This window comes from Tympanuchus pallidicinctus, unplaced genomic scaffold (assembly GCF_026119805.1).
Source record: "Tympanuchus pallidicinctus isolate F22 unplaced genomic scaffold, pur_lepc_1.0 scaffold42, whole genome shotgun sequence".
Lineage (NCBI taxonomy): Eukaryota > Metazoa > Chordata > Aves > Galliformes > Phasianidae > Tympanuchus > Tympanuchus pallidicinctus.
In genome coordinates this window covers 285,750-310,883 of record NW_026294761.1, presented here as the reverse complement: position 1 = coordinate 310,883, position 25,134 = coordinate 285,750, and the positions used below count along the sequence as shown (strand labels likewise).

The window sequence follows — 25,134 nt, the reverse complement described above, 5'->3', positions numbered from 1 at the left end:
CCAGCTGTTGCTGTCAGGCGTTTCCTGAAGGTCAGCAACATCAACACTAAGAGAATAAAAGTGGCACACTCAGATATGAGGAAGCTCAACATGAGATCTAAGACACTGTCCACAGAAAAAGATGTGCTGCCAAAAGCTTAGAATGAAAGGCACGAGGAATTCCCACCAGCAGCCTTTGAGCAGGAGCTGCTCTGTGAGCAGCCCTGTCATTCTGACACAGCAGAACTGGTTGCCTGATCAGCACTGCCACCCTGCAAAGGTCTTCTGCTCCACCAGCCTTACCCAGCTGCCCTGCTTGGGGCACTTTGCACACAGGACATTGTGGATCACTGGAAACAAGCACCTTCTATAAGAACAATGAACACAGTATTAAGACTGCAAGTACTCAATACTGATCAAGCCAACGAATTGCTCCTGTGTTTATCTTCATTTGTGGTGGAGTCACTGAGGATGAAGGGCAAGGATTTAGGTGGATAGTAGCAACGTAGTTACTGAATAAAAACACTTTACTCAGAACTTCTCAAACCCAGCTTCCACCATCAAGCCACAAAGCACACTGCAAACTTGGCATCTCCATGAACGGTAACTTAAGTAAAACATTCTTAACGTAGGTGACTGCAGCACATTTGCCACACGTGGGGCAGACACAAGAACAGAACTCATGCAGAGCTGCTGAGGAATGGCTTAACATCAAGAGAGCAGTAACAGCAGAGCCGAAAGCAAGACTTTCCAGCCCAGGTTTAAGGCACTATGGCACCACAGCATTTGTCTTCATACTGACTTCATTGAAAGCACGGGTGGCAGCCCCAGGATCAGTCCATGCTGGAACAGCTGAGTCTCCAATATGCAAATCTTGTTTATTTTAAGGAAAACATTTCACAAATCTGTTCCACTGGAACAGGTTGCCCAAGGAGGCTGTGGCTGCCCCATCCCTGCAGGCATTCAAGGCCAGGCTGGATGTGGTTCCGGGCAGCCTGGGCTGCTGGTTGGCGACCTGCACACAGCAGGGGGTTGGAAATGGATGAGCGCTGTGCTCCTTTGCCACCCAGGGCATTCTGTGACTCTAAACCTCACTAGCTTAAAGCAGCATCACCGATGAATTAGTTAACTGAGGTTTCCTATCTCCTTCAATTCAATGCTTTAACAGGGACTGTACACCAGCACCTTTTGACAAAGCAGTGATTGATCTGCTCACACTGAAGTAGGATAAAACCATGAAGTTATTTTTTATTTCCACATTTCAGTTAGAATACCAGCTTCAAAAATAAATGAAGGGGAAAATAAACTTGTGGCATACTTAAACAGCAACCCTAACCAACTACAGTTCCACAGGTGAAAATCTAGGAACCATCTTTACTGAAATTAAATATTGCACTCCTTTAACACACGTTAAGAGGAGTATTTCACCTAAAGACAGCATCTAAAAAATTATTGCAAGTATAGGCATAGGCTAGAAAAAAAAATTCCTATTTCAAATGACATCAGTATAGCAAAACAAGTTGAAAAATATTTACAGAGATATCTACAGAACATCCTTAACAGTGCTGACTCGATGCTGCAATGCACTGACATTTCTAGTAACGTGGAAGACAGCAGACTTCCTTCTCCAAGCTGGTTGTGCCCCTCAAGAGCTGAGCAGATCTCCCCCTCAGTTCCAGTGCAGTTAAGAGCCTTCTTGCTGGTCTTCAATCTTTGGAGCCAGGTAGTATTTTAAATGTCCCATATCAGCAATCTTGTACTCCACAACTGGCAAAGACAAAAGGGCATTCAGAAGTTCTACATAAAAGCAGTTAAATACATTCCTAATAGAGTCTGGATAGTGGCAGGACCAGGGGGAATGGTTTTAAACTGAGACAGGGGAGGTTTAGTTTGGATATCAGGAAGAAGTTTTTCACACAGTTGGTGAGGCACTGGCACAGGTTGCCTAAGGAGGCTGTGGCTGCCCCATCCCTGCAGGCATTCAAGGCCAGGCTGGATGTGGCTCTGGGCAGCCTGGGCTGCTGGTTGGCGACCTGCACACAGCAGGGGTTGGATCTGATGAGCGCTTTGGGCCTTTGCAACCCAGGCCATTCTATGATTCTAAGGGAGATTCTTTTACAAGGTTTTCAAGAAGAGCTGCTTCTACTTACCCAGAGGAACATCTGCAGACATGCTGAGTGTTACTGTAGGTGACAGGGGGGTGGCTTTGGTAAAAAAGTTCAAATACCTCAGAGCAAAAGTCAACTGGACTGGCTCATTCATTTCTATTGTAACCTGGAACAACATCAGCCAGATCAAAGTTTGGTAAACGCAAGTTGCAGTGAGTTTCCCCAAACTTCTCAAATCAGCATCACAGACCTGGACACCTCATGCACAGTTCTAGTCTCCGCTCTGCTCCATGCAGGGCTGCTTCAAACCCCACAGCTAATAAAGTGCCAGCAATGATTCACTGACTCTGTTCTATACATCAGAGAAATACTGGATCCAGTGATCTACTTTAGCCCCAGTCACATCAGTAGAAACCTCAGCACAGAAGACACCACAGTAACCATTAACATTCAACTTACAGCTTCTTCCTCTTTGTCCACGTTACTGGTCTGTGACAGCTTGATGTTTCCATTTCCTAACTCTCCATTAGCTGAAAATTTCACACCGTCTTTTGCACAGGAGATGACAACAGCATCACCAATGTGGCTGAGGTCTCTACAGATGCGTGCAAATTCAGCAGAAGGCATTTTCACAACACAACTGTATTCTTGTTCCTGGAAAAGTAGTGATAAACTTATACCAAGGAGCTTTAAAACTTTTGAATTCTAGGTTTGTACATGAGGAAAGCATGCTGTCCTAAGAGTGTGTGCAGTCATTCAAACAACTACTTACTGGAATTCCAAGCTGTTCCACATCGAGATCCATAAGCTTCATCTCATAATCAGAAACCTTTTCCTGATCTAAGGAAACAAAGCAGTTTTGACCAAGTGTTTCAGAGAAGTTATCACCTCGAGTTTAAATTTTGCCCAGTTTTTCTTCCAAAAGAACAAGGCCTTAATTATGACAACAGGATTCACCTTACTTGGTGACCTAAAGAGCCTTCTGGATGCTACTAAAGGAACGCAGGCTGCCAAGATGAACCTATAAGCACTTTTACATAGCTCAGGGATGAGTATTAGGTAGATTTCTATACCTCCAAAGCATTTTAAGTATTTATATACCATGCAATTCCTCCCACTCTTCACAACAACCACGCACTGCTTGGTCTATGAAGACTGCCTTTGTTTTCTGGGAGCACACAATGTCACAAATACCACTCACTTGGTGCTTCAAACACGAGAGCCAACGTATCCGCATTGTCTTCTGCCCTAAGAGTTATGATGTCTTCATTTCCAGCACACTTCAGTATTTTAGACATGCTAAGGGACAAAAGGCAAATCACTACAGATTACAGAGCACGAACACCCTCCCATAACCTACCAGCGTTAAAACACACCTAACGTGTCTGAAATCACCGAACTTGCTTGTTTTCCGTTATTCCTACATGTTACCACTAAACCCTTCTAGGTGCCCGCTGCCACCAAGCTCTGCGCCTGCTGCACACACTTTAGCATTGAGTAGAAGCTGCAGCCAGGTAAAAGGAGCCGGGCCGGGGCGTGCAGCGAGCGCCGGGGGGGCGGGGCGGCAGCGCCATTTTTCCCCGCCAAACTTTCCCGCCACAGCGCGGCGCGCGCCCAGAGCCGGCAGTGACGTCACGGCTGCCGGCGGGCGCCGCGAAAAACGGCGCGAGAGTTGTGAGGAGAAAGGGGGAGGGGCGGGGGGGGCCTGGAAGCGGAGCCGAGCACAAAAAAACCGCTTCCACACTGCGTGAGGCCCAAACCGCACATCTTCCCCTTATATCCACCCGCCCCAGTAGGGCTCGCTCCCTTCAATGCTTGAGGCCGGGTCCGGCCCCTGCGCGGTCCCACCGCCATTACCTGTTGAGGTTGACGCCCATGGCGATGTTACGGTCGCAGCGGTAGGTGTCGAAGCCCTCAGAACGCAGCGTGAGCTGCACCAAAGAAACGTGCGAGGAGTCCATGCTCTGCAGGCTGATGCCGCCTGATCCTAGGTCCCAGCACGCCTCGGTGATGAGGTCTTTCAGGGCCTCCAGCACCCGCTTGAGCACCGAGCCCTGCACAAGCCGCGCCTCAAACATCCTGGCGGCAGCAGCGAAAACAACCACGACACAGAGCAGGACACGGCCGCCAACTGCAGTAGCCCGCCAAAGTCACCCTTATATAACCTACGCCCCGCCCACCGCCGCACCGCAGTCAATCGCAGCTCTCCCCTCTCGCTCTGCGATGCCCTACCCACGCTCATGTGACAGATGCTCACCTCTCCGGCCAATCGCGACGCCGTTTCTGCACCTTAATCCCGCTTCCTAACGCCAATGGAACCAATCAACACACGTGTTATACAGCACCGCCCCGCCTCGCCGTGAAGCTATGGCGGTGGGGCCTGCGAGGCCTGACAGGAACTCCGAGCCTGAGCGAACACCGAGAGGAATTCCCTCTCTGAAACAAAATCGACACGATTCAGGCAGCGCCCATGCAAGGCACTCCCCGGCCTGCTCCTCCCACCCTGCGCTCAGGGCCGTTTTCCCTGCTCCACCACCAGCTGCGCACCCGCGCCCACCCATCACAGCGGCGGCCGCCTCACATCCGGGTACACATGGGCGTGGCTTAGTCCCGCCCCCCGTGGCCATTCTGTGGCTGTGATTGGCGGGCGGCTCCCGGTCCTTTCCCTGTCCCTGGCTGCGGAGGGCGCGCAGCGGCAGCGGCGGTGCGCGGAGCGGAGCTGCGGCCGGGATGAGCGAGCTGCGGCAGCGGCTGTGCGGGGAGCGGGAGCCCGAGGAGAAGGTGGGTAACGGCAGTGGCGAGGCGAAGCCTTCTGCTGAGGCGTGGCGATGCAGCGGGCCGGGCCTCGGTTCTGGGGGCTGAGTGGGAACCCCTGGGGCGGCCGGCGGGAAGCGGAGGCCCGGGCGGGTGCAGCTCCTCGGGGGCAGTTCCTCGGGTGCGGGGCGGTTCCACGCTCGGCGGCATTTCGTAGAGCATCCCGAGCTGCAACGGCCCGCGGGGCTACTCCTTCAGCAGAAATAGCAGTGGTTTAATGGGATTTAACGGCGATGGTTTGCTGAGGATCGGCCGTGGAGGGGAAATCTGATGGTTTTCCTGTAGCGTTCGTTCTGCTTCGGCCACAAACGCGATGCTCGGAACTTGGCATCGCCCACGGGAGCTGCGGTGTCCCATCACGGAGGTGCCCGAGGCTGGTGGGGGGCACCCAGCACACTGGAGGGAGCTCTCAGGTCCCTTCCAGCCCAACCATGCTGTGATTCCGTGGTTCTGCGATCTTTAAGGACCTTTCCAACTCAAACCTACATTATCCCATGGCTGTTTGATCTTTCAGGACCTCCCCAGCCCACTCCATGTTTTTTTGATCTTTAAATATCCTTCCAACCCAAACCCAAGCCCTGTGATCTTTAAGGAGAGTTCTGACCCGAACCATTTCAGTTTTAGAGCCTTTAAGCTCCCTTCCAACCCCAGCCGTGCTGTGATCCTCTGCTTTGCTCGCATGTCTTACTCAAGTGCAAAGGAACAAGAGGAATAAGCAGTCCAAAAAAAGTTTCTCTATGCAGATTATAACCACAAAATCACAACTGGAGGAAAAAGTAGTTCTTTGCTGCTTTCCGGTTCAATGCAGGTGTTTTGGGGCAGCCCAGTGCTTGCCCTTAGCAGCACTGTGTTGACATGATTCCTCTGCTGATGCATGAAGTATTCAGAGAAGCAAGAAATCCTCATGCAAAAGTCTCTTCTTCAAACAAAATGTTACATTTAATGTTGCTAAATATTACATTTAACACTGTTTTAAATGTCAGGCTAACACCTGTTGGGAGTTGTGTTTGAGTAAACTTGCTGGTTCCGATGTGCTTAGAGTGGGTGTTGGAATGGAGAGTACAGACAGCATCAAGAATGGATTTCCTTCACGTAGATCTGAGGCTTTGCCTTTTTTTGGCTCTTACAGCTATCCAACATCCAGATCTCCATAAGATCCCTATTTCATTGCTGTGCCCAGAGCAAAACTTAACCTCTGGATAAGTGCATTTGTCTCCCTCAGAAGTGACTTTGCAGCAGAAAATCTTCAGGGACTTTTATATTTCAGAACTTTGGTGGGAGTTGGAAGGTATCCCTCAGAAGCCTGTGAGTACCAGTGCTGCTTCACTGGCATGCAAACAAACTCTGTCAGCCAAGCTGCGATCTCTTTAGCTGCTTGTGATGTGTTCCTAAGGAAGGTCAGAGGGCCGCTATTTTGAGTACAATCCTGTTATCTTCAGGCAAGTACACTTTTTAAACACATTGAGCCTCCTAAAGGGTTTCCTAATATTGCCTTGGAGTTGATAACTTGAAGTGTCCTTAGGAGGGAGTGTAATATCTGTGTCATGCTGCTCAGCTTAAATGAGTTGCAAGGGAAAAAAAAAAAAGATGTTTTCAGCTAGTGAAGAGCAGCTCCTTGGAGGTGCTGAGCATGATGTCTCCTAACAATAGCAGGCAGCTGCAGGAGGCAGAGAATTTCCCCAAACTGCTACAGCAAGCCTGGTAGGAGGTTACCTGGTAACAGCAATACTGTATTAGAAATACTGTACAGCACTGCACTTCCTATGGCAGTATGCTTCCATGGCAGGCTTGTCTTCCATGACATCAAACTGCTGCGTTTTAGACCTTGGTAATGTCTGGCAGAGGCTGGGAATAATGATGGATATAAAGCCAACACAGCAGAATTTCGTGTGCTTTGTGTGCCCAATGCTGGTATTGCTGTCAGGAGAGGAGATCCCTGTTTCTGCTTTGTCATTCTGTTGGCATTGCCGCAGAAACTAATTCAGCCATGCATATTGTATTGTACAGAAACCTATCCGCTGAAAAGAACTCTCAGCTTCTTGATAGGAACAAGTTAAAAGGAGATGTAAATGTCCAGGCTGGTTTGAAGAGTAGACTTGGAAAGTTGTGTTTTCGACTCGTTTTCACTTTGCGCTGTTTTGATAACGGAAAGGAGGAGGGTGGTTTCACTTTCTGGTCCCATAACTCTTGCACAGTGTCACAGCTTTGATGCTGTCCCCCCTTTGATGCGGCACAATGCGTGTAGCTGGAAGTGCTGCTTCGGTTGAGACTGTCATGCAAGAACGTTTTAAAATCAGTTTTGTAGAGCTGTTGTGCAGCACGCAGTCTTTGTTTCAATACAAACAAGGCAACATCTGTTTGATGAGTGAACTCCATCTGATCTCTCCAGTTAAAAAAGCAGGGAAACTTGTGCTTGGTGCCCATTCTTTTTGCACAAACAGGTGCTGTTAACTGTTGCCATTAATGTTGTTGGGAGATGATTGATACAAGTTCTGTTTCTTGTTACTAGATAAACACTTTGCAGACTGGTTCCTTTGCATGGCAGACCCATGCTTTGTGTAAAACTGAAGTTCGGAGCCTTCTCTGCTGTGTTGTGCACATCCCATGAAATCACATTTCTATCTTCCAATTTTCAGATTGAATTGTGAAGGTGTAAAAGAAAATTGTTTCTTTTCAATTCATTCAAATGCATGAATGGAGCCCCAAACACTTCTGCCCTTCTGATGGCATTCGAAGATCACTCCTCAGCAGTGACTTGGGAACAGAAGGTTTTCCCATTCCTTTTTTTCCTCTTCTTTTGATAGGACATGGCAGTGGTGGCTGCCTGAAATCCAGAGAGGATCTTGACATCATTCCCATGGAAGAGCAGAGGGCAGGGCTATTTAGAGGCAGGCTTATCTGGGCTGCAGCTCACACCCTTACGTCACTTCTGGTTGTGTTTACCCATCTCTTTGTCACAGGCAGTGGCAGTGTCTTGCTGGAAAATGCTGTCTCTTTTCAGAGGGTGGGAGCTGCAAAAGGCAGTCAGTGCAGAAACATTTTTCTGTACTGGTCCATGCAGGTGGATTTCCTGGGCAGTGTTTGGATACGGTGTTCCACCCACAGCTGCCAGGGATGCTCATTTCTTGTAAAGTGAGTGAGTGCAAGGAGTGTTGTTTTGATGGCACAAGGCCTTGAAGAGCAAGAGCAAAAGGTTTCCCTACTTAGGAAAAGGTTCAATGAAGAGGACTTTTGTTCTTTTTCATGACTCAACCCAGCAGTGGACTGATGAGGTGACTTCTTGTCTGGCTACATCTGTATTGTGTTATGAAAGGCAATGGGCTCTGCTGTCCAAGCCTGGTGATTGTTGCACTTCCAGGCATTTTGCAAGCTTTCCCCTGTGGTCAGAAGTGTTCTAAAGATGCTGAGCGTTGGAATGCCAGTGCTGAGGGTGAGGGGCTGTGTGCTGGGAGGGCTGCAGGAGCTCCGGGTTTGGCTCAGCGCAGGGTGCAGGATGCAGAGAAACAGCAGTGCAGGAGCCCTGTTGCATTATGATAGCCATGTCTTCAGAAGTCTGTTAATTTACTTTTGTTGGAATTACACTTAAGTAGACTGGGCTGAGTCCTGCCTTTGATTGCTTCAAATAAAGCCAGCAGGACTGATGGGTAGAGGATGAGTAGAGGAATGGGAACAAGATGGCATCACAGGCAGCAAATTAACTGAACTGGTAAGATGTTTTTCGGGTTAGGTCTTGGAAAAACATGTCTAACTCTGAAGGAATTGAGGGTCAGAAGCCATCAGCCATTGCAGGCTCTCATTTCGGAGGACAAAAATAGACTTTTCCTGTACTAACCTTCTGATGCAAATAGAGTGCGTGTTGGTGCAGAGCTGTTTGTTCTCCCTCTCATTTCTCACAGCTCTTCCAAATAAGAGATCAAAATGTTTGTGTGCAGACGTGGCTCCGAGGTGGGGCAGAGCTGCTTTCAGACAACGGATCCCAGGAGTGCTTGGGAGATTTATGTCTTGTTTCTGTCTCTGCAGGGATGGTGAGGGCTCAATGAATGCCGTGATAGGAGAGTGATGTCACGTAGAGCCAGGAGAACCCAGCACTGAAGCCTCCAAAACGCCCCTTCAAGTGTTACAAGGGAGGAGGCAGGTTGTGTTCTTAACAGTAGGAAGTTCTGGGGGAATGCCAGAAGTAACAACCTATTTTTGTGCTCTTTTGTATACAGTAGCTTCTCCAAAGGACACAAAGCCCGCTGCATTTACCTTTCTTGATTTCCTGGAATATACAGAGCCCAGAGTGTGTGCTGAGCTGGGGACCAGGCAGAGGATTAGCCAGATGAGTCACAGGGATGTGCAACTCTACATCAATCATATTCGCTGACACTGAGCTCAGGTTCTTCTGTCAGACAGCTGTTCTGCTAAATGCAAACTATGCATACCTCTGATCACATCCCGCTGGCAAGCTGAGCTTGCTTGTGTTCAAAATAAAGTGAGTGGCTTTGGGAACATGAGATGGCAGGGGGTGTTTTCTTACTTCTTTCAGCCTCTGTGCAAACATTTACCCTTTTTTGATGTTATCTGCTACTGGTCTCAGCATATAAGCATGCCCTAATTTCTGTGTGTGCTTTCCACTGGAGCTTGTTTTTTTGGGGGGGATGGGGAAGGGAGTCCCATATCAACATAGATGAAAACTGACCTTCATCACTGAGTTTTGTTTTGTTTTTGGGACAAGACCCAGCAGGCACCAACTTGGTGGGTGTTTTGATGGAGGAACATGAGAAACTTGAATTTAATTGCTCTGAGGACAACTGCACAGCATGACAATCCAAGCACATTCCTGGACCTGCCCAGGACGTGAGATGCTTTGTGCCCCAGCCAGTATTCTTTTGGTGTACTGGCACTTTCCATCACTGTGTTTTGTTAGCATGGCGGAAAGTCTAAATAAAGCAGTGCTTTGCTTCAAGGAAGGTGCACAAAGAATAGAATTTCTTCAGTTTAATCTACCAGCACTGAATACTGAACTGTATCTCTGTACTGGGCAGAAAATGTTTGGCAGGGAGATAGCTCACTTGTTTCTATGGCAACTGAGATCATGTCACGGATACTTGGGGGGGAAAAAAAGTGCTTCTGCTGCATGAAAACCCTTTGGAAATGTGAACACAAATTTCATATCTCTTGCTTACAGGAGTTAAGCTGTTTAAGGCAAACTATGACAACTCACTTCTCCACGATTCTTATCTTTAGGGTGGTAAAATATTTGTCCACAAACGTTTTATCCCTGCATTATTTATTCTCCTGTTTCTTAAGGAACTTTTCAGTGTCTGAATTGATGAATTGAATGAGTGCTGGGCTTGTCTGTGGTGCTGGCCAAGCAGATCTGCACCAAAGAGGTCTCTTAAAGGTTCAAGGAGAGAGCACAGGCCAGTGGTTATGGAAGGAGATGTCAGGATGTCTGGGTTAACTCACTCCAAGTAGGCTTTTGTTTCAGTTGCAGAAATAGGAGAGAACAGCACAGAAGAGGCATCAGGAACATGACAGGAAACCATCTATTAGACACAGCTTCCCTGAAGCGCTGGTTGTGCCAGCATTACTGCACTCTTTGTTTGCAATCTATGGCTTGAAGCAGCCCAGACCCACTCCTCGCAGTCACAACCTCTTCACGGAAGCATCAACTCTGTAATGAGCTTAAATTTTCACTCTGCCCATCCTAACAGCTGCTAGCTTGGCTCTTTGCAGTGTTCCATTCTTCTGTCCCTTGAGCTATGCAGTTGCTTTTATCCTTCCTATTCTTGGCCAGGAGTGAAAGAGAAAAAGGCATCCGTGCTCTTTCCCTTTCTTTTGGTCCCTGAACACGTTGTGAAACTTTTGATCCTCTGCACCACAGACAAGGAACAATTTGCCTGCAATGCTAGTGCTTTGGGAATAAGATGCAGGAATGCTGGCTTGGGTCTGCATTCTCATTTCAGCCAGTGACTTGTGCAATTTGGTAAATACTTGGACTGCACTAGGATTCTACTTAAGATTTTTGATTTTAGCTTGCACAGATAATGGCTGTTCCTCTAAGTACCTACGCACTTCCATACTCATTTAAATGGAATCGGTCACTTCATTTTTCTTTCCTAGATCCCTATTCCTAAAGGTAATTTAGAAGTCCAGAAGGAGAAACTGAACTAAAGCCAAGCTGTATTTCCTCATCCCCTCACGAGGGCAGGGAGAAGTGTTTGTTTTAGCTCTCCTCCTTGTCCTCAGCCCATGGGAATGGGAAGCTGCAAGCACAGAGCCCAGCAAGGAGGAGGCACAGCGGGATGTGATGGGTGCAGTGCTGGCTCTTCGCATGCCCGCGGAAGCACCGTTGTATTTTTAGCTGCCTCCATCTGACAGCCTGTAGCTGTCCTGTCTGTTCTAAGAACCTGGCCTGCAGCCACTGCTACCTTACAGCTGGGGAGCAATTATCCTTTCCTGCCTTAACTAAGAGAAATGCCACTCAAGTCTCATTGCTCCGGTGAACTACAAATACTCTCTTGATTTGGATACAGCAAACCACTCCCAGCATTTATTTTGGTGGGGTCTCTGCTTTCTGATTATGGGAGAGCCCAGAGGGCTGCATCATTCCAAAAGGATGAGGTTGTGTTGTTTGCAGAGCCCCCAGCATTTGGCTTCCTCCTGTTCTTTTCCTCCTCTTTTTCCAGGAGTTTAAAGTAGGTCTGAAGCCAAATGCCCTGGACTCCACCTCATTGCTCCCCAGGGATTGGCATTTTCCTTCCTTGCTTCAAAGAGCAGAATGCTGAAGTGAGGAGCAAAATGTGCCTTTTTGGGTCTGTCCTCTATTCCTGATCTGGGCTAGAGGATAAACTGCTCGGGAGGGGGAGGTTGCTTGTAATCTTTTTTCTACCACTGGTCTTCAGTAACCTCTTGCCTCACCTTTATTTGTTTACCCTCATATGCAGGACTTTGTGCTGGGCTCTGGAGCAATAATACAGGGTGCAGGGGCAGCAGGTGCTGCCTCTTTCCTCTACACATTTCTCCTGTGGCCAGAGAGGATGGCTGGGCCTGAGTGATAAGCCATGTTCTTCCTCTTCAACTTTCTGAGGATGGGCTTGGTGTTATTTTTGGTGTCCATGTATTAAGTTAGCACTTGAAAAGTCTGTCTGGAAGCCTTGAGCCTGTCTACTTGGAGGCCTTTCTTTCTGTCTAATTTGGGCAATGCTGCATTCTTGGAGATGTGCCTGGGGATTGAGAGACCTTGTAAAAATTCCTGCTAACAAGCTCATGTCCCTTGTGCACTTGCTGTATTTGAGATGCTTCTTAATCAACTGCAAAGTGTTTTTAACTGTTCAGAGGAAATGGATCCTTTCCTGTAGTCACTGCTGAGGATGCCAAAGAGTAAAGTGCATTGTGGAATCACCTAAAATGTGCAATGTTCATGCTTTAGGTGACTGTTTTCCTGTCCTCTTCCTCCCCTGTTTGCAGAAGCAGAATGGCACTAGGCATTGCATCCTGGGGACTGCTGAGTTTCTTCACTCACACAATCATGGATTTGGAAGGGATCTTGCAGCTCCCCACCTTTGTTGTGGGATGGTTGCCCCCACCAGTTCAGGCTGCCCCAGGTTCCATCCAGCCTGGCCTTGGGCATCTCCAGGGATGGGGCACCCATAGCTCCTTCTGTGGGCCAAATTCATCGTTGTCACTGTACCTAGCAAAGCTTGTCTCTCTCTTTAAATTGCAGGAATCAGAATCTGAGAACAAGCTGGATGGAGAGACCGCATCAGACAGCGAAAGCAAGTCTGAATTTGGAGGATCGCCCCCTGTGCCAACATCAGATGACACTCCGGAGGTCCTGAACAGGGCTCTCTCCAACCTGTCCTCAAGGTAGCCCCCACTCAGCATTGTTCTGCTCTGCTGCCAGTGCCCCTGCATTTACCATGTGGCTTTCCAAGCCCTGGAAGTGTGATGGCTGCAGGAAGCTGAATGAGCAGCTCCTGGTAGTGCTGCTTTCTCCCTCTCTCACATGCAAACAGGAAGGTGTCTCTGAGGCCACAGGCAGCAGAAAGTGATGGTAACATTAGCAAGGTTAGCAGAGTGCAGTGCTCAGGGCTGCTCTGTGTGGGATCAGGGCAGAGGAGCGCTGCAGGAGGACAGCATCACTGCCTGCTTGGTCTTGACAGGTGAAGGTGAGGAGGCCTTGGTGAGGCTGACGACATTGTGTTCAGCTTTGACATCACTCTCAGCACTCAGCTGTGATGGCTTTTAACCACTAGTGTGACCTACTTGTGTAGGAGTGCGTGGGGAAAAATGTGCTGATAAGGACAAGATTTGAGAAGAAGCTGGGAATATTTTCTGCAGGCTGCTTTGGGGCACAGGAAAAAGCATCTCTCTCAGGTGTTCTCTGAGAATGGGAGATGCTCAAGGCAAGATTTGTTGGACAGTAACAAGGGTACAACATGCCAAAGCCTGTGCTTCTTCTGGAAAAAGATCTGCAGGGTTTGGTAATGATTCCTAGCTTGTCTAGGGTATGGGAAACCTGCAGCAGAACAGGAACAGATGCTCTGCCTCTTTCAGTGTCTTTTGACTAATATTTTATACATTTAGTGGTTTTCAGTCTTCCCTGCTAAGAACTAAGCTGTAACCTTGCAGCTGTTGCAGCCAGGCTTTGATCAGTAGAACAAGGTCTGAGGTTTCCAGAGCTCAGTGTCTTGCTTTCATGATATGCAGAGAACAGAAGTGCCATCCTGCTTCCTTACTTTGTTTTGGCTTTCTCTAACTTCTTTCGTTCTCTGTGACCTAGATGGAAGAATTGGTGGGTAAGAGGCATCCTCACCCTGGCAATGATCACCTTCTTCTTCATCATCATCTACTTGGGACCCATGGTCTTAATGACAATAGTAAGTGTTCACAGCAACACAGGAGAAAGTTGCTGACTCCTATTGTGGAACATATTTTCAATTTTTGAGGAAGGAGGTGTTTCAACCTCTTACATCTTGCTGCTGTCTCTTTGTGCAGGTGATGTGTGTCCAGATCAAATGTTTCCACGAGATTATCACTATTGGCTACAATGTGTATCACTCATATGACCTGCCTTGGTTCAGGACACTCAGCTGGTGAGTAGGGAGACTACTCCTCTCCCAGTGTTTGTGTGCAGCTTTACCCTATTGCAGACAGGTAGCTCCAAACTGGAGACCAGGGGATTGCTGTGTTGGCCAGTGTAATATGTTAGCAGCACTTATAAGGGAAAAGCCTTCTCTAAATTGTGATCTATTTTGATAGAACTTGTGCTGATAAAATTTATCCCATTGTTTGTGAAGCATGAATGTTTGACAGTCACCACTAAGTGACAGACATGGTTGCTGGGGTGGGTGTTTGTAGGTGATTGTGAAGCAGGGCTGAACGTTGAGCAGCTCTGGCTGCCAGAGAGAAGCTGGGGAGAGAGCAGGAGCAGTGCTTTTAGGGTGCATGGGTGGTGCTTTTGGCATGCAGGAGTTCACAGAGGCCTGTTGAGGAGTGCCACCTAAAGGCAGGTGGTCTTTGTGCATCAGAAGGCCAATACAATCAAACCATAAAATCCATTGCAGAGTGTCACCTTCATTTAAAATTCTGCCCATCGCTTGCAGGATGATGGCTCTTTGCAGTGTATAAGAGCAATGTAAAGACTTTGGAAACGCAGAGCCACCTTCTGTGTCCTCTGGGAGCTTTTTAGGGTCCTGCTAACAAGCATCTGCCTTCTCCACAGGTACTTCTTACTCTGTGTTAACTACTTTTTCTATGGTGAGACTGTGACAGATTATTTCTTCACCCTGGTTCAGAGGGAGGAGCCCCTGCGAATCCTCAGCAAATACCACCGCTTCATTTCTTTCGCCCTCTACTTAACAGGTAGAGACCACATTTTCTGCTTTTAAACCTGACTGGGCTGGAAGTGTGAAATCTGCTTGAACTACTCTTGCCCTGAGCATTGTATACAATTCAATATCTATAGCAAATTATTTCTGTTCTTAGTGATGTTGTAACTTGACTTCTTAGTGACATTGTAACCACAGGGTGACAAGTCCCTTAAATGAGGCTCTGTAGAATAAAAGTCCCTAAACTCTATGAGACAGTTAGGCTTGATGTTTAACTATACAAGTATAATTTGTAGGTAACTGTGCCATCTCTTTGGGGGGGGGGAAATATTTATTGTTGAAGAAATGTTTCCTCCATTCACTCTTTTTCTGTCTCTCACCAGGTTTCTGCATGTTTGTCTTGAGCCTGGTGAAGAAGCACTATCGCCTCCAGTTTTACATGGTATGGTTAAACAGGGGCTGGCTGCCCCCACTTGGAGGCAGAATGGAAAGTAATATAGGCTGCTTGAAAATGTTATGTAGATAAATACTTGCTTCTGTGCTGGCTGTCTGCTGTAATGCTGCCCCAAAGGAAAGTTGCTGTGAGCAGACTGTAGATTTGGGGAGATAATCTGACAAGATTTCCCTCCAGTCGTGAATTCTCTCTACACTGGAGGATGCTCTTAATCTGCGAGCTGAGGTGACAGCATTTGACTCTTGTGTTGAGGGTAGATTGCCACTGGGGTTGACTGGCTATGTTTCCCTTTTCCCAGATGTCAAAGAAATTGCTCCTTTTGGCCATCAGTGTGGTTAGTTTTGCTTTCCAGTTTAATCAGCACACAGAGAAAGAGCTTGGATATCATCAACCTTTTGCTTCTCAGCTAGTCAGAAGGCTGAGTGAGATGTATGGGAGAGGAAAGGGCTAAAGAGCACTTGGTCTGGCAGAACTCTACCCAATGAAGTTCATCTCTGGGCTTGAGATGAAGATGCCATAAATCTCTAGGGCTGTTCCCTGTTCCTCATGCCTCTTGGTGTTTCTTATGGTGAAGGTGCATGCTAGCACATGTGCATGAGCTGTTCTCAGTCTGAGAGGTAGCTAACAGCATCTGATTTCTGCCAGCGGTGTGTGAGCAGTGTCTCAAGGCAGGCTGGACTGCATGCTGTCTTCTCTTCCAGTTTGGATGGACCCATGTGACCTTGCTAATTGTTGTTACCCAGTCGCACCTCATCATTCACAACCTGTTTGAAGGAATGATATGGTGAGTTGCTGTGTGTTCTAAGTTGCTTTGACTTCTGCAGCCTCATATAGATTATCACAGAATCATGGAATGATTTGGGTTGGAAGGGACCCTTAAAGATCATCTTGTTCCAACCCCTCTGCTGTGAATGGGGACATCTTTCCCTAGATTAGGTTGCTTAAAATGCTGTCCAAACATTTGAACACTTCCAATGACAAGGCACCCATAAGTTCTCTGAGCAACCTGTTCTGATGTCTCACCATCCTCATGTAAAATATTTCCTCCATACATCTGCTCTTACTCAGTTAAAAATTTTGTCCTGTCACTATAAGCCCTGGTAAAAAGTTTTTCTCCATCTTTCTTGTAAGCCCCTTTATATACTGTGAGGCCATAATAAGGTCTTTCTGGAACCTCTTACCACATTTTGAGTTAAAAACTTTTATTATTATTATGTTTCTTAACAAATGACCAAGGACAAAGTGCTTCCTGTTCAGAATAGAAAAACAAAATATTGAGCAATTCCTTGGGTACTTAGGACTTGCTTTGTGCAGAGAGCTGTATGAAAGCATCTGCAAATTGTGGGGCATGGACATCTCAGGCAGTGCTTGGCCCATTTTGGTGCCTTCTCTGCCCACTCATATTTAGCAAATGGACAGGAGAGTGCTGCTAAGCACTTGGTTGTGGGCAGCGCTGCCAGAATAGTGCTAGAAGCATCAATGTGAAAGAAAGGAGATTGCAACCTGCTGCCTTTCCCAGCTTACTCCAGCTGCTGTGCAGATGGGAAGCCCTGTTCAGAATGGGGCTCTCTGTCTCCATCTTCCCCAGACCAGCAGTGCCAGGAACTAATTTTGGCTGCTCTGAAGATTGCATGTTCCTATGCGCTCCTCAGCCAGCCCAGAGTGCTTTGTGAGCAGCCTGCTTACAGCTGAAGTGCAGCCTTTCTGGGGGAAAAGAAGGCAGCTACCTAACAGCATGCCACGTGTGACAAAAGAAAATGTGCTTAAAGCAATCTGTTCTGGGTACACAACGTGCTCTTGAGTCCAGAGCACTGGAGTAACCTCTGAGATTGTCCTAAGAGCTGCAAGTCATTGCTCCTAACGTGTGAGATTGTATTGGATAGGGAGGAATTCATATAATAGTCCTGCAAAACATTTTAAGAGGCAGCTGCCTGCTTAGTTAAGCCTTGGACGTGTCTGGTTTGACACTTCAAATGGATTTGCTCTTCCCCCATGTAGGTTCATCGTCCCGATTTCCTGTGTGATCTGCAATGACATCATGGCATACATGTTTGGGTTCTTCTTTGGCCGCACCCCGCTAATCAAGGTTTGTAATTCTTTGGTGAACAAAAGATGCGTTTTAGCTTCTTCAGATATTAATCCTGTGTTCCCTGATCTCCAGTTTTGTGGCTTTTTAGAAGTCTGAAGCAAGCCTCCAAATGAAACTTGGTGTGTGCCCCAGTCTGTGTTGCCGTGAGCATAGGTGCACAGGTTGTAATGATCCCCTTCTTTCTCTCCCTCTGGCAGCTGTCCCCGAAGAAGACCTGGGAGGGTTTTATTGGAGGGTTTTTTGCCACCGTTTTGTTTGGGTTACTGGTAAGTAGCAATCATGCTGCTTGTTTCTTTGGCTTCCGTATGTAAGGTGACAGAGTTTTGGCTAAAAAGTGCACACAAACTTTAAACTCTACTGGCTCTTCTCAGAAAATTTACCTTTTTCCTACTGACCTGGATTTGAGCTGGTCTGTGGTTCTGTATTGCACTGTGTGCAGATCCTGCTGGTGGAGCAGGACGCTGCAGGAAGTTTTCAGTCCCCATCAGACCCTGTGACACATCCATTTCTTTAGTTATCCTAGAAACATTCTCTCTTGTATCTTGAAGGGGAGAGACTACAGCATTTCCACAGATGCTGTTCACATTTGGGTACAGCCAAAGCATCAGGGGCTGCTGTTGGATAAATGCCTCTTTCAAAGGCTGTGTGGGGAACTCGCTGCTCTTGGAATATTTGTACCTGCTTTTGTGTCGATCTGTGTGTGTGGTTGCATCCCTCTGCTCAGCCAAATAGTGCTACCTGTCTCAGTTTGTTTGAGAAGGGCTCTGATTACTGGTTGTTGAACAGAGGCAGTTACTACACAAAAATGCTTACCAACTCTGCCTTCAGCCAATTACTGTTCTCAGGAAAGTAATCTTCTTAGCAAAGCTGGCAGCGCAGCTCTCTCCTCACCATGTCTCCTTGAGTGGCCTTCTCCCTTAAGAACCCCTCTGCCTCATTGCTGAGGAAGATGTTAACCATAATTTCTCATACTGCATCTTTATTTCTCTCCTTTTCAAGCTGTCCTATGTGATGTCTGGGTATCGGTGCTTCACTTGTCCAGTGGAGTTCAACAATGACACCAACAGCTTCACAGTGGACTGTGAGCCATCAGAGCTGTTCCAGCTACAGGAGTACAACATCCCCTTGGTGCTGCAGTCTGTGGTGGGATGGGTAGGACTCTCTCTATTTATTGAGGCCTTAGGAACGTGAGGAACATGAGAAAAAGAAATTAGGGCTTTATTTTGGTGCAATTCAAGGGATGGTGGTACATCCAGAAAATGAGGGGAATTCAGTGGTGCTCCATTTGGATTGAAAACCCAATGCAACTATTCCAAGTCTGGTGGGACATGAATGCATTTGAAAAGCAGCTGGCCTAGAGCATGGTGAAGAGAGAAAGATGGGAACAAGTGAGCAGTGCTATTCTAGGTGGAAATCCTTCTCTGACATGTTGGCTTTCTTTCCCTTGCAGAAGACAGTCCGGATGTACCCCTTCCAAATCCACAGCATTGCACTGTCTACTTTTGCCTCCCTTATTGGGCCATTTGGAGGCTTCTTTGCTAGCGGATTTAAGAGAGCCTTCAAAATCAAGGTGAGGATATGCACTGTCATTTGCAGTAGATAATGTGAAGACTGAACAGTTACTGCCACTCTGAACAGTGTCTCCATGAAGGCAAGTAGGGAGCTTTGGGAAGGGAGAGAATGTTTATTCAGTAACAAATAGAGCAGTGGGGCATGATTCAGTTTTATGGTTTTTTTGTTTGTTTGTTTGTTTTAATTTTATTAAATGGATGTGGGGAGAGACCTTAAAATTTCAACTGCAATATTCTAGACACTGCTTTGGTGCAGAACTGGAGGTAGATGAATAAAGCATCCTGACTCAGTCAGGATATTTTGCAGTCTGAGGCTTGCCTTGATGTCTTGCAGGCTGGTTTTAGATACAATCAGTCTCTGTGCAGCTAAGATAAAGGCAGGACACATTTGCAAATGATAAAGATTGGCCTTCCTTGACCTCTGAGTGACGGATCTGAGTTCAGCCTTGATGTTGTCAGGCACTGATGGCTTTCATAAAGGAGAAACTTTTAGAACCAGGGGAGAGATCAAGCAAAATTTCTTCTTAGTCTGACTTTTGCCTTCTGGGAAGAATTGGAAGAGGAGTATGAGAGTGGCACATTAATATACTTAAGTAAATACAGGTAATGGGCATCTGAAACTTTAATGTAATTCTTTCTGCTTTGCGCAGGACTTTGCCAACACAATTCCAGGGCATGGAGGTATCATGGATCGCTTTGACTGTCAGTATCTGATGGCTACCTTTGTGAACGTGTACATCGCAAGCTTTATCAGGTATTTAGTGCTTTCCAGTGAAGTCTGGGGACCTACTCAAACTCAAGTGACATGCAGTACAGGTTTGCAATATGAGACCATTGATATTCCTGTGAGATAAATATCTAAAAATACAAGACAAAGAAAGAGAAGGAGGAGGAGCTTGAAAAGGGAAGCGTCTTCCAAAACAATCACATCGAGCTGAAAACACAATCAGTTTCCTAAGCCCTGTTACTCCAGTCCTCTTGCATGTCCCTTCTGCATTCCTGTGAATCTCGAACAGGGTTTCCCCTGAGCTGATCAAGCAGCAAAATTCTAGTTCTGCTGCAGTATACAGATGTTCCAGAATAGAAGAAAGCCCAGGGATGCACAAAAACTGTACTGAAGGAGATGAGGAACTGAGTTTACATGAGTGTTTTTATTCTAGAGGAGGAGCATCTATTAGTAGCACAAAATCCAGCGCCCTATTGAAACAGATTAGGTTTGGTTGTTGTTGGTTTTGTTTACAGCTCAGCATGCTGTCTCTTTTGAATCCATTTCCTCATCTCCAAATTGGATTTCCTGGGCAAAAATATTGTGAATGAATAGGCATTTGGGTTCCCAGAGCACTGAGACTCACTGGTAACGATGCTTTTGTGTTTCAGAGGTCCTAACCCGAGCAAACTGATCCAGCAGTTCTTAACCTTGAGGCCAGACCAGCAGCTGCACATCTTCAACACGCTAAAAGCACACCTGGTTGACAAGGGAGTGTTAGTTGGCTCAGAGGATGCATAGACAGCCATGTGATTTGGAACAGGACTGAAAACAGACGAGCCTCCCCATGGAAATTCCTGGCTTGCCTGATTTAAGACAATAACAAGGCCTCATTTCACTGTAACTTTTCTTCCTTTCTTGGTAAATATTTGCATTTGTGTTGTTGTTTTTTTTAAATACATAATAATATATTTATATAGCTTTGGTTCAAATGAGCAAATCTGAATTTGTAGCTGGAAAGGAATGAAGACTTGGAAGAGTTGGTGAAGTCAGAGGGTACAGCTGTCCTTGTGGTCAGTTCTTAATCATCGATGCAGACGTGGGCAGAGCTTTTCCTGAGAGTGGTTTTATGCAGGAATACAGCGTAGTGTCCATACAGCCAGCTCTGCCAGCGGGGAAAGATGAAGCCATACAGCTCCCCTGGGTGCTGTGCCAGGCTGTGTTTGTGGTGGCAGCTCTGGAGACCTTAACTTTCTCCAGTGGTGACTGTGAATGTTGGTTTTCCTAGAAGGTCACATACACACATGCCTATGTGCAGCCCCTTGGAGATTCTGCACAGCAAGCACAAGGCTCAATTAGTTGGAAGAGGACCTTGTACTAATCCAGCAATAGTTCCTCTGCCCAGTCGGGCATGTGTCTCCCTTGTCACTTGCTGTTTCTGCCAGTGCTTCCCACATTCTCCTCTTCTAGCTGATATTTTGGCTAATAAGATCTTTTTTAACCTATTAAATTGGAAATTAACTGGGGGTAAGGAATTAAGAAGCTGGTAATTGCTCATGGGAATGTGGGAGGTTCAGATTGCTTCAAAACTGCATTGAGTAAGAAGGTTTTAAAGAACATCTAAGCTTTCATTGAGTAAATCTTGCCATGTAAAAACAACCTTGTAAATAACTTGGTTTGTTTTTCCTCACGACTTCAAGAAACATCAAACCACACTTTTTTTTTTTCATTTTTTTTCTTTCCATTTCTTGATGGTTGGAAACGCTACACTGGGACATTTTACCCAACTTGGTTTTGTTTCTGAAACGTGCAGGTTGGGCTCCAGCATCACACAGGTGCTGCCAGCTGGATATTTCATTTTTCTTTCAGGGATCACGGCTGTTTGTTACTTGAGTTCTAGATGTTGTGCTGCTGAGCTTTGCCATGGTCTGTGTTGCATTTCAGCCTGGGCTCATTTACCTGCAGGCTTCTGTCCTGCTTCGCTTAATGCATCTTGTCTTCAACAGGTTGCACTTAACAGTTGGAGGTTTTATCAAACTATTTTCCTTTATTTTGTCATACGCTTTAATTATTTTAAAGAGCCTAAAAATTGTAAAACTCATTTTCTCTTTTTGTGACCAGATAGTGAAAATTTCCCCGACTTATTCTAGGTCTTATGCAATGTTCTCATGGAGAAGGTGACTGATTTTACTTACTCTCATAATTTGTGCACAAGAGAAACTTTTCCTTATTTTAACCCAGAGAGCAAGTGTCAGGTAAAGATAATACAGAAGTACATTGTTTTTTTTCAAATAATTGCTGTCATAAACCTTACACAGAGTCACTCCCCTCATGTGGATGACTTGTACGTGCTGCAAACCAGCAAGGCATCAGCAGGAAGTAGAACACCTGCAGCTTTCATGCTCGTGTCATATTCTGATTCTGCTCTTGCTTTCGATCGCCCTGAAAGAGTGGGCAGGAGAGCACAGATGTGCTCCTGTAAATACATGAGTAGGACCCAGTCTCTCTCTTACTTCTGTACAACTCTGCGTTGTAAATTCTGCTTCATCTCCCTAAACAGGAGCTGTGGGGCAGAAGCTTGTGCCCATTGCACTGCAAATACAGGTGTTGATCAAGAGCGTGCGCTGTGGAGAAGGAAGGTCTGTTTCCACAGCAGTGCTGGCAAAGCCGCCATCTTCTGGCAGGGTCAGGGCTGATGTTTGGGGTCAGTTCAGGATTGTGTTTCATTAACGCCAACAGCAAAGATGCTTCCCTAGATCAGCTGTGGAGCCTGATCTGATCCAGCCTCAATCAGGCAGGGATTTATTTTGTGTTGACTTGGAAGATGTTCCAACATCTAAAGCCCTGCATTAGAAAATCAGAGGAGAGAATCAAAGTGCTTCCATCTTGCTTTGCACAGAGAATAAATTTGGGCTGCATTTTGCTATGATTTATGTGAAATTAGGGAGACCAGGTGAGGGCATTTGAACTGGGAATAGGTGTGGAAGCCACAGGGTGTTGCATAGTCTCCAAAAGCAGCTTTCCCTGTGGTCACACAAGCTGGTGCTCTCCTGGATTCTCACTGCCTGATGGCAACACCTGCCAAAATCCCTTATACTGTGTTGTTGGGGCTGAAGTCTGTCCTCAGAAGATACAGTGTTGATAGATATCACAAAAGTGTACTGCTCTTTATAGCCATGCATTTTTCACACTGGTCTCTAGTCTCCTGCTCATCTTGCTTTAAGCCTTTCGTCCATCTTTAGTCGTAATTAGTGGGGCAAAAAGCCCAAATCTTCGTGCATGCTTTTGGTTTGAAGTAGCATTTGGGCCTTTTTGGCGGTGCAGTGCTGCGCGTGGACACTGGAGGGCAAAGCAGCTGCGCTCATGGCTGCGTGCTGCTCGGAGAGGAGCAGCGCTGCTGTGTGAGTGGCTTTCTGCTGAGCTCAGCTTTCTCCTTCCTTCCTCCCCAGCAGTGCAGAGGATGAGCGTAAAGCTACGCGGAAATGGCGCGCTCAAGTTCAGTTATAACTGAATGGGGCTGCTTCATTTGGGAAATGGAGGAGGAAATGAGAGAGGTGGAGGGTGGTTAGGTGATCTGCAGGCTGGTCTGGCTGAATAACAGTGGTGAGCATAGCAGCTGTGGCTGGTAAAACCACTTGGTTTCTACACCGCTGGTGGGAGTGCAGGAGGTGGCTCTGGTGTAGGGGATAATGCTGTCCAGCTCCGAGGGACGGCACTGTTGTTTTGGGGCAGGATTCTGTGGGGTTGCCCCACCACTCCTGCCTGGGAACGGCTTTAGTTTGCTGACCATGTTTCAAGCTATTGCACAGTAGTTTTGCTCTCGGTGAGCTCCATAGGTGGAGCTGTTCCTCCTCTTGGGCAGCAGAGCAGCAAGGGTGAACTCCAGGCATCTACGGTGGTTATTTAGTGAAGAGCATCGGATGGTGGTGCGCTCTGCAGCATTGAGGGGCTGTGTGGTTGAGCACTGGGTGAGTTCGGGTGGGAATCTGCTTCTCTGAGCCTGGCTGTAGGCTGAATGAGCTTCTAGCTCAGCTGCGTTCTCAGTGTGAGCGGCAGTGAAACACTGACACCTGGTTGTGGTGTTACATCCTGTGCCCACCTCTGTGCTATTTAGGTTTTGGTGGTAATGAGCTCGGGGGCTTGCTGATGCTGACCTGGAGAGGTCTTTATGTGGCTCACAAAGGCTGCAAATCCCACAGCATCAGCCAGCTCTTGGTGCCAGGTTGGGGACTGCCAGTGTCAGAGGTGTCCGGGTGCATTCGATGGCAATGCGTGTCCCCATCCCTCCTCCTCTTCCTCCTCTGACCAATTGGTCCTGTAGTAGGAAGGCAGAGCCCTGTGGTACCATCCCTGCACCTCATCCAGACCTCTCTGCCTCACAGAAAGCATCATGTGAAGGCTCCCGTGGTTCTGCCCTTTGCACCCATCCCCAGCTGTGTTCTGGCTCCTGTAGTGGTTGTGTGCTCCTATTCTCCAGACCTGACCTGGGCATTCCTCCATCTGCTTCTTTCTCTGTGCATCGTTCTTTCAGTTCATGTTTTAGCTACACATGTAGAGCTGCCTTTCTTTGACAGGATGTCCGAATGTGATATATTGTATATTTTAAAGTATTTACCCTATTTATATACTGTATGTTACTGTTAAATAAATATAAGTTCCACTATCTGTAGTGGAGTTTTATTCAGCGCTGCTAAGAGAGATCCTGCTTTCCTCACAACAGACTGATCTGCCTCTCCAATAACTTTCCTATTCCCCATTTCTTGCTTTCCTTCCCAGGGTGCTGTGGGGGGGAGCTGCCATCAAATCACAGCCCTATCCCATAAAGGCTGAAGGAAGCACTGCCATGTGCTGCACATCCACTCGTTTTGCCCTAAGGCTTTGACTGGGAATGCTCGAATTTCATTTTGCATCAATTATTGCTTCATTTCAGCCATTTCTATTGACTTGTTTGGGTCAGGAGGGCAGAATCCTTCTGTGTACCCCTGCAAAACACCCTATTTTTAGCTCTGCTGTTATTTTGTCTGTTGTTTGACTTATCAACTAACCTAAACCATGCAATCAACAGCTTGCTTCCTGTCATGCTGTCTGCATATTCTGAGTCAAATTCATCCTCCAGCAACACCAAAATATGTTCTTCTCTCTAGCAAACCTGCAAAATTGACTCTAAAGCTCCAAATCTTCTGCTGTGATACATCTTCCATGGAGGATTTGCATGGATAGAAAGGAATTTGCTCAACAGCCCTGTGCAATATTCATATGGAACAACTGCACAAGTTAACAAGAGATCTTGAAACATCCCTCGGTATTGAATCTCGGGGAAAATGGGCTGAAATCTCCCTTCTCTTGCATGTTGACAGATTTCATTGAACTGAACAGCCCAAAGTGGGCTGAATTCCCAGTGCACATCCTGGTGTTCTGTACCTGCAGGGATGGAAAGCCTCAATCCAGAGCTGTCTGTGCTGTGAGCAGCATTCATGCAATGCTCCTTCCAGACCTATTTCTGATGCTCCCAACAGATCCTAAGGAGAAAAAAAAAGAAAAAGAAAAAGAAAAAAAAGAGAGAGAGAAACAAACAAAACCAAGTCCTGAGGCATT

General features: G+C 46.8%; 2 protein-coding genes across 2 annotated transcripts; one reads left to right on the top strand and one right to left on the bottom strand.

The window, feature by feature from the left end:
* Window positions 1–1,202: 1,202 nt before the first annotated feature.
* On the bottom strand, window positions 1,203–4,278 carry PCNA (proliferating cell nuclear antigen). Its single transcript, XM_052702044.1, has 6 exons — window positions 3,945–4,278; window positions 3,289–3,386; window positions 2,860–2,927; window positions 2,547–2,741; window positions 2,130–2,253; window positions 1,203–1,746 (listed from the first exon to the last, which is right to left on the bottom strand). Exons 1-6 carry the CDS (start codon window positions 4,163–4,165, stop codon window positions 1,664–1,666), a joined length of 789 nt encoding a protein of 262 aa, XP_052558004.1. The 5' UTR covers window positions 4,166–4,278; the 3' UTR covers window positions 1,203–1,663.
* Window positions 4,279–4,457: 179 nt separating this feature from the next.
* Window positions 4,458–24,202, top strand: CDS2 (CDP-diacylglycerol synthase 2). The gene is made up of 13 exons (XM_052702038.1): window positions 4,458–4,868; window positions 12,613–12,755; window positions 13,672–13,768; window positions 13,887–13,984; window positions 14,614–14,753; window positions 15,103–15,161; window positions 15,875–15,957; window positions 17,172–17,259; window positions 17,460–17,528; window positions 18,262–18,414; window positions 18,713–18,832; window positions 19,484–19,587; window positions 20,211–24,202. The coding sequence occupies exons 1-13, from the start codon at window positions 4,818–4,820 to the stop codon at window positions 20,338–20,340; spliced, it is 1,335 nt and encodes a 444-aa protein (XP_052557998.1). The 5' UTR covers window positions 4,458–4,817; the 3' UTR covers window positions 20,341–24,202.
* Window positions 24,203–25,134: the final 932 nt, after the last annotated feature.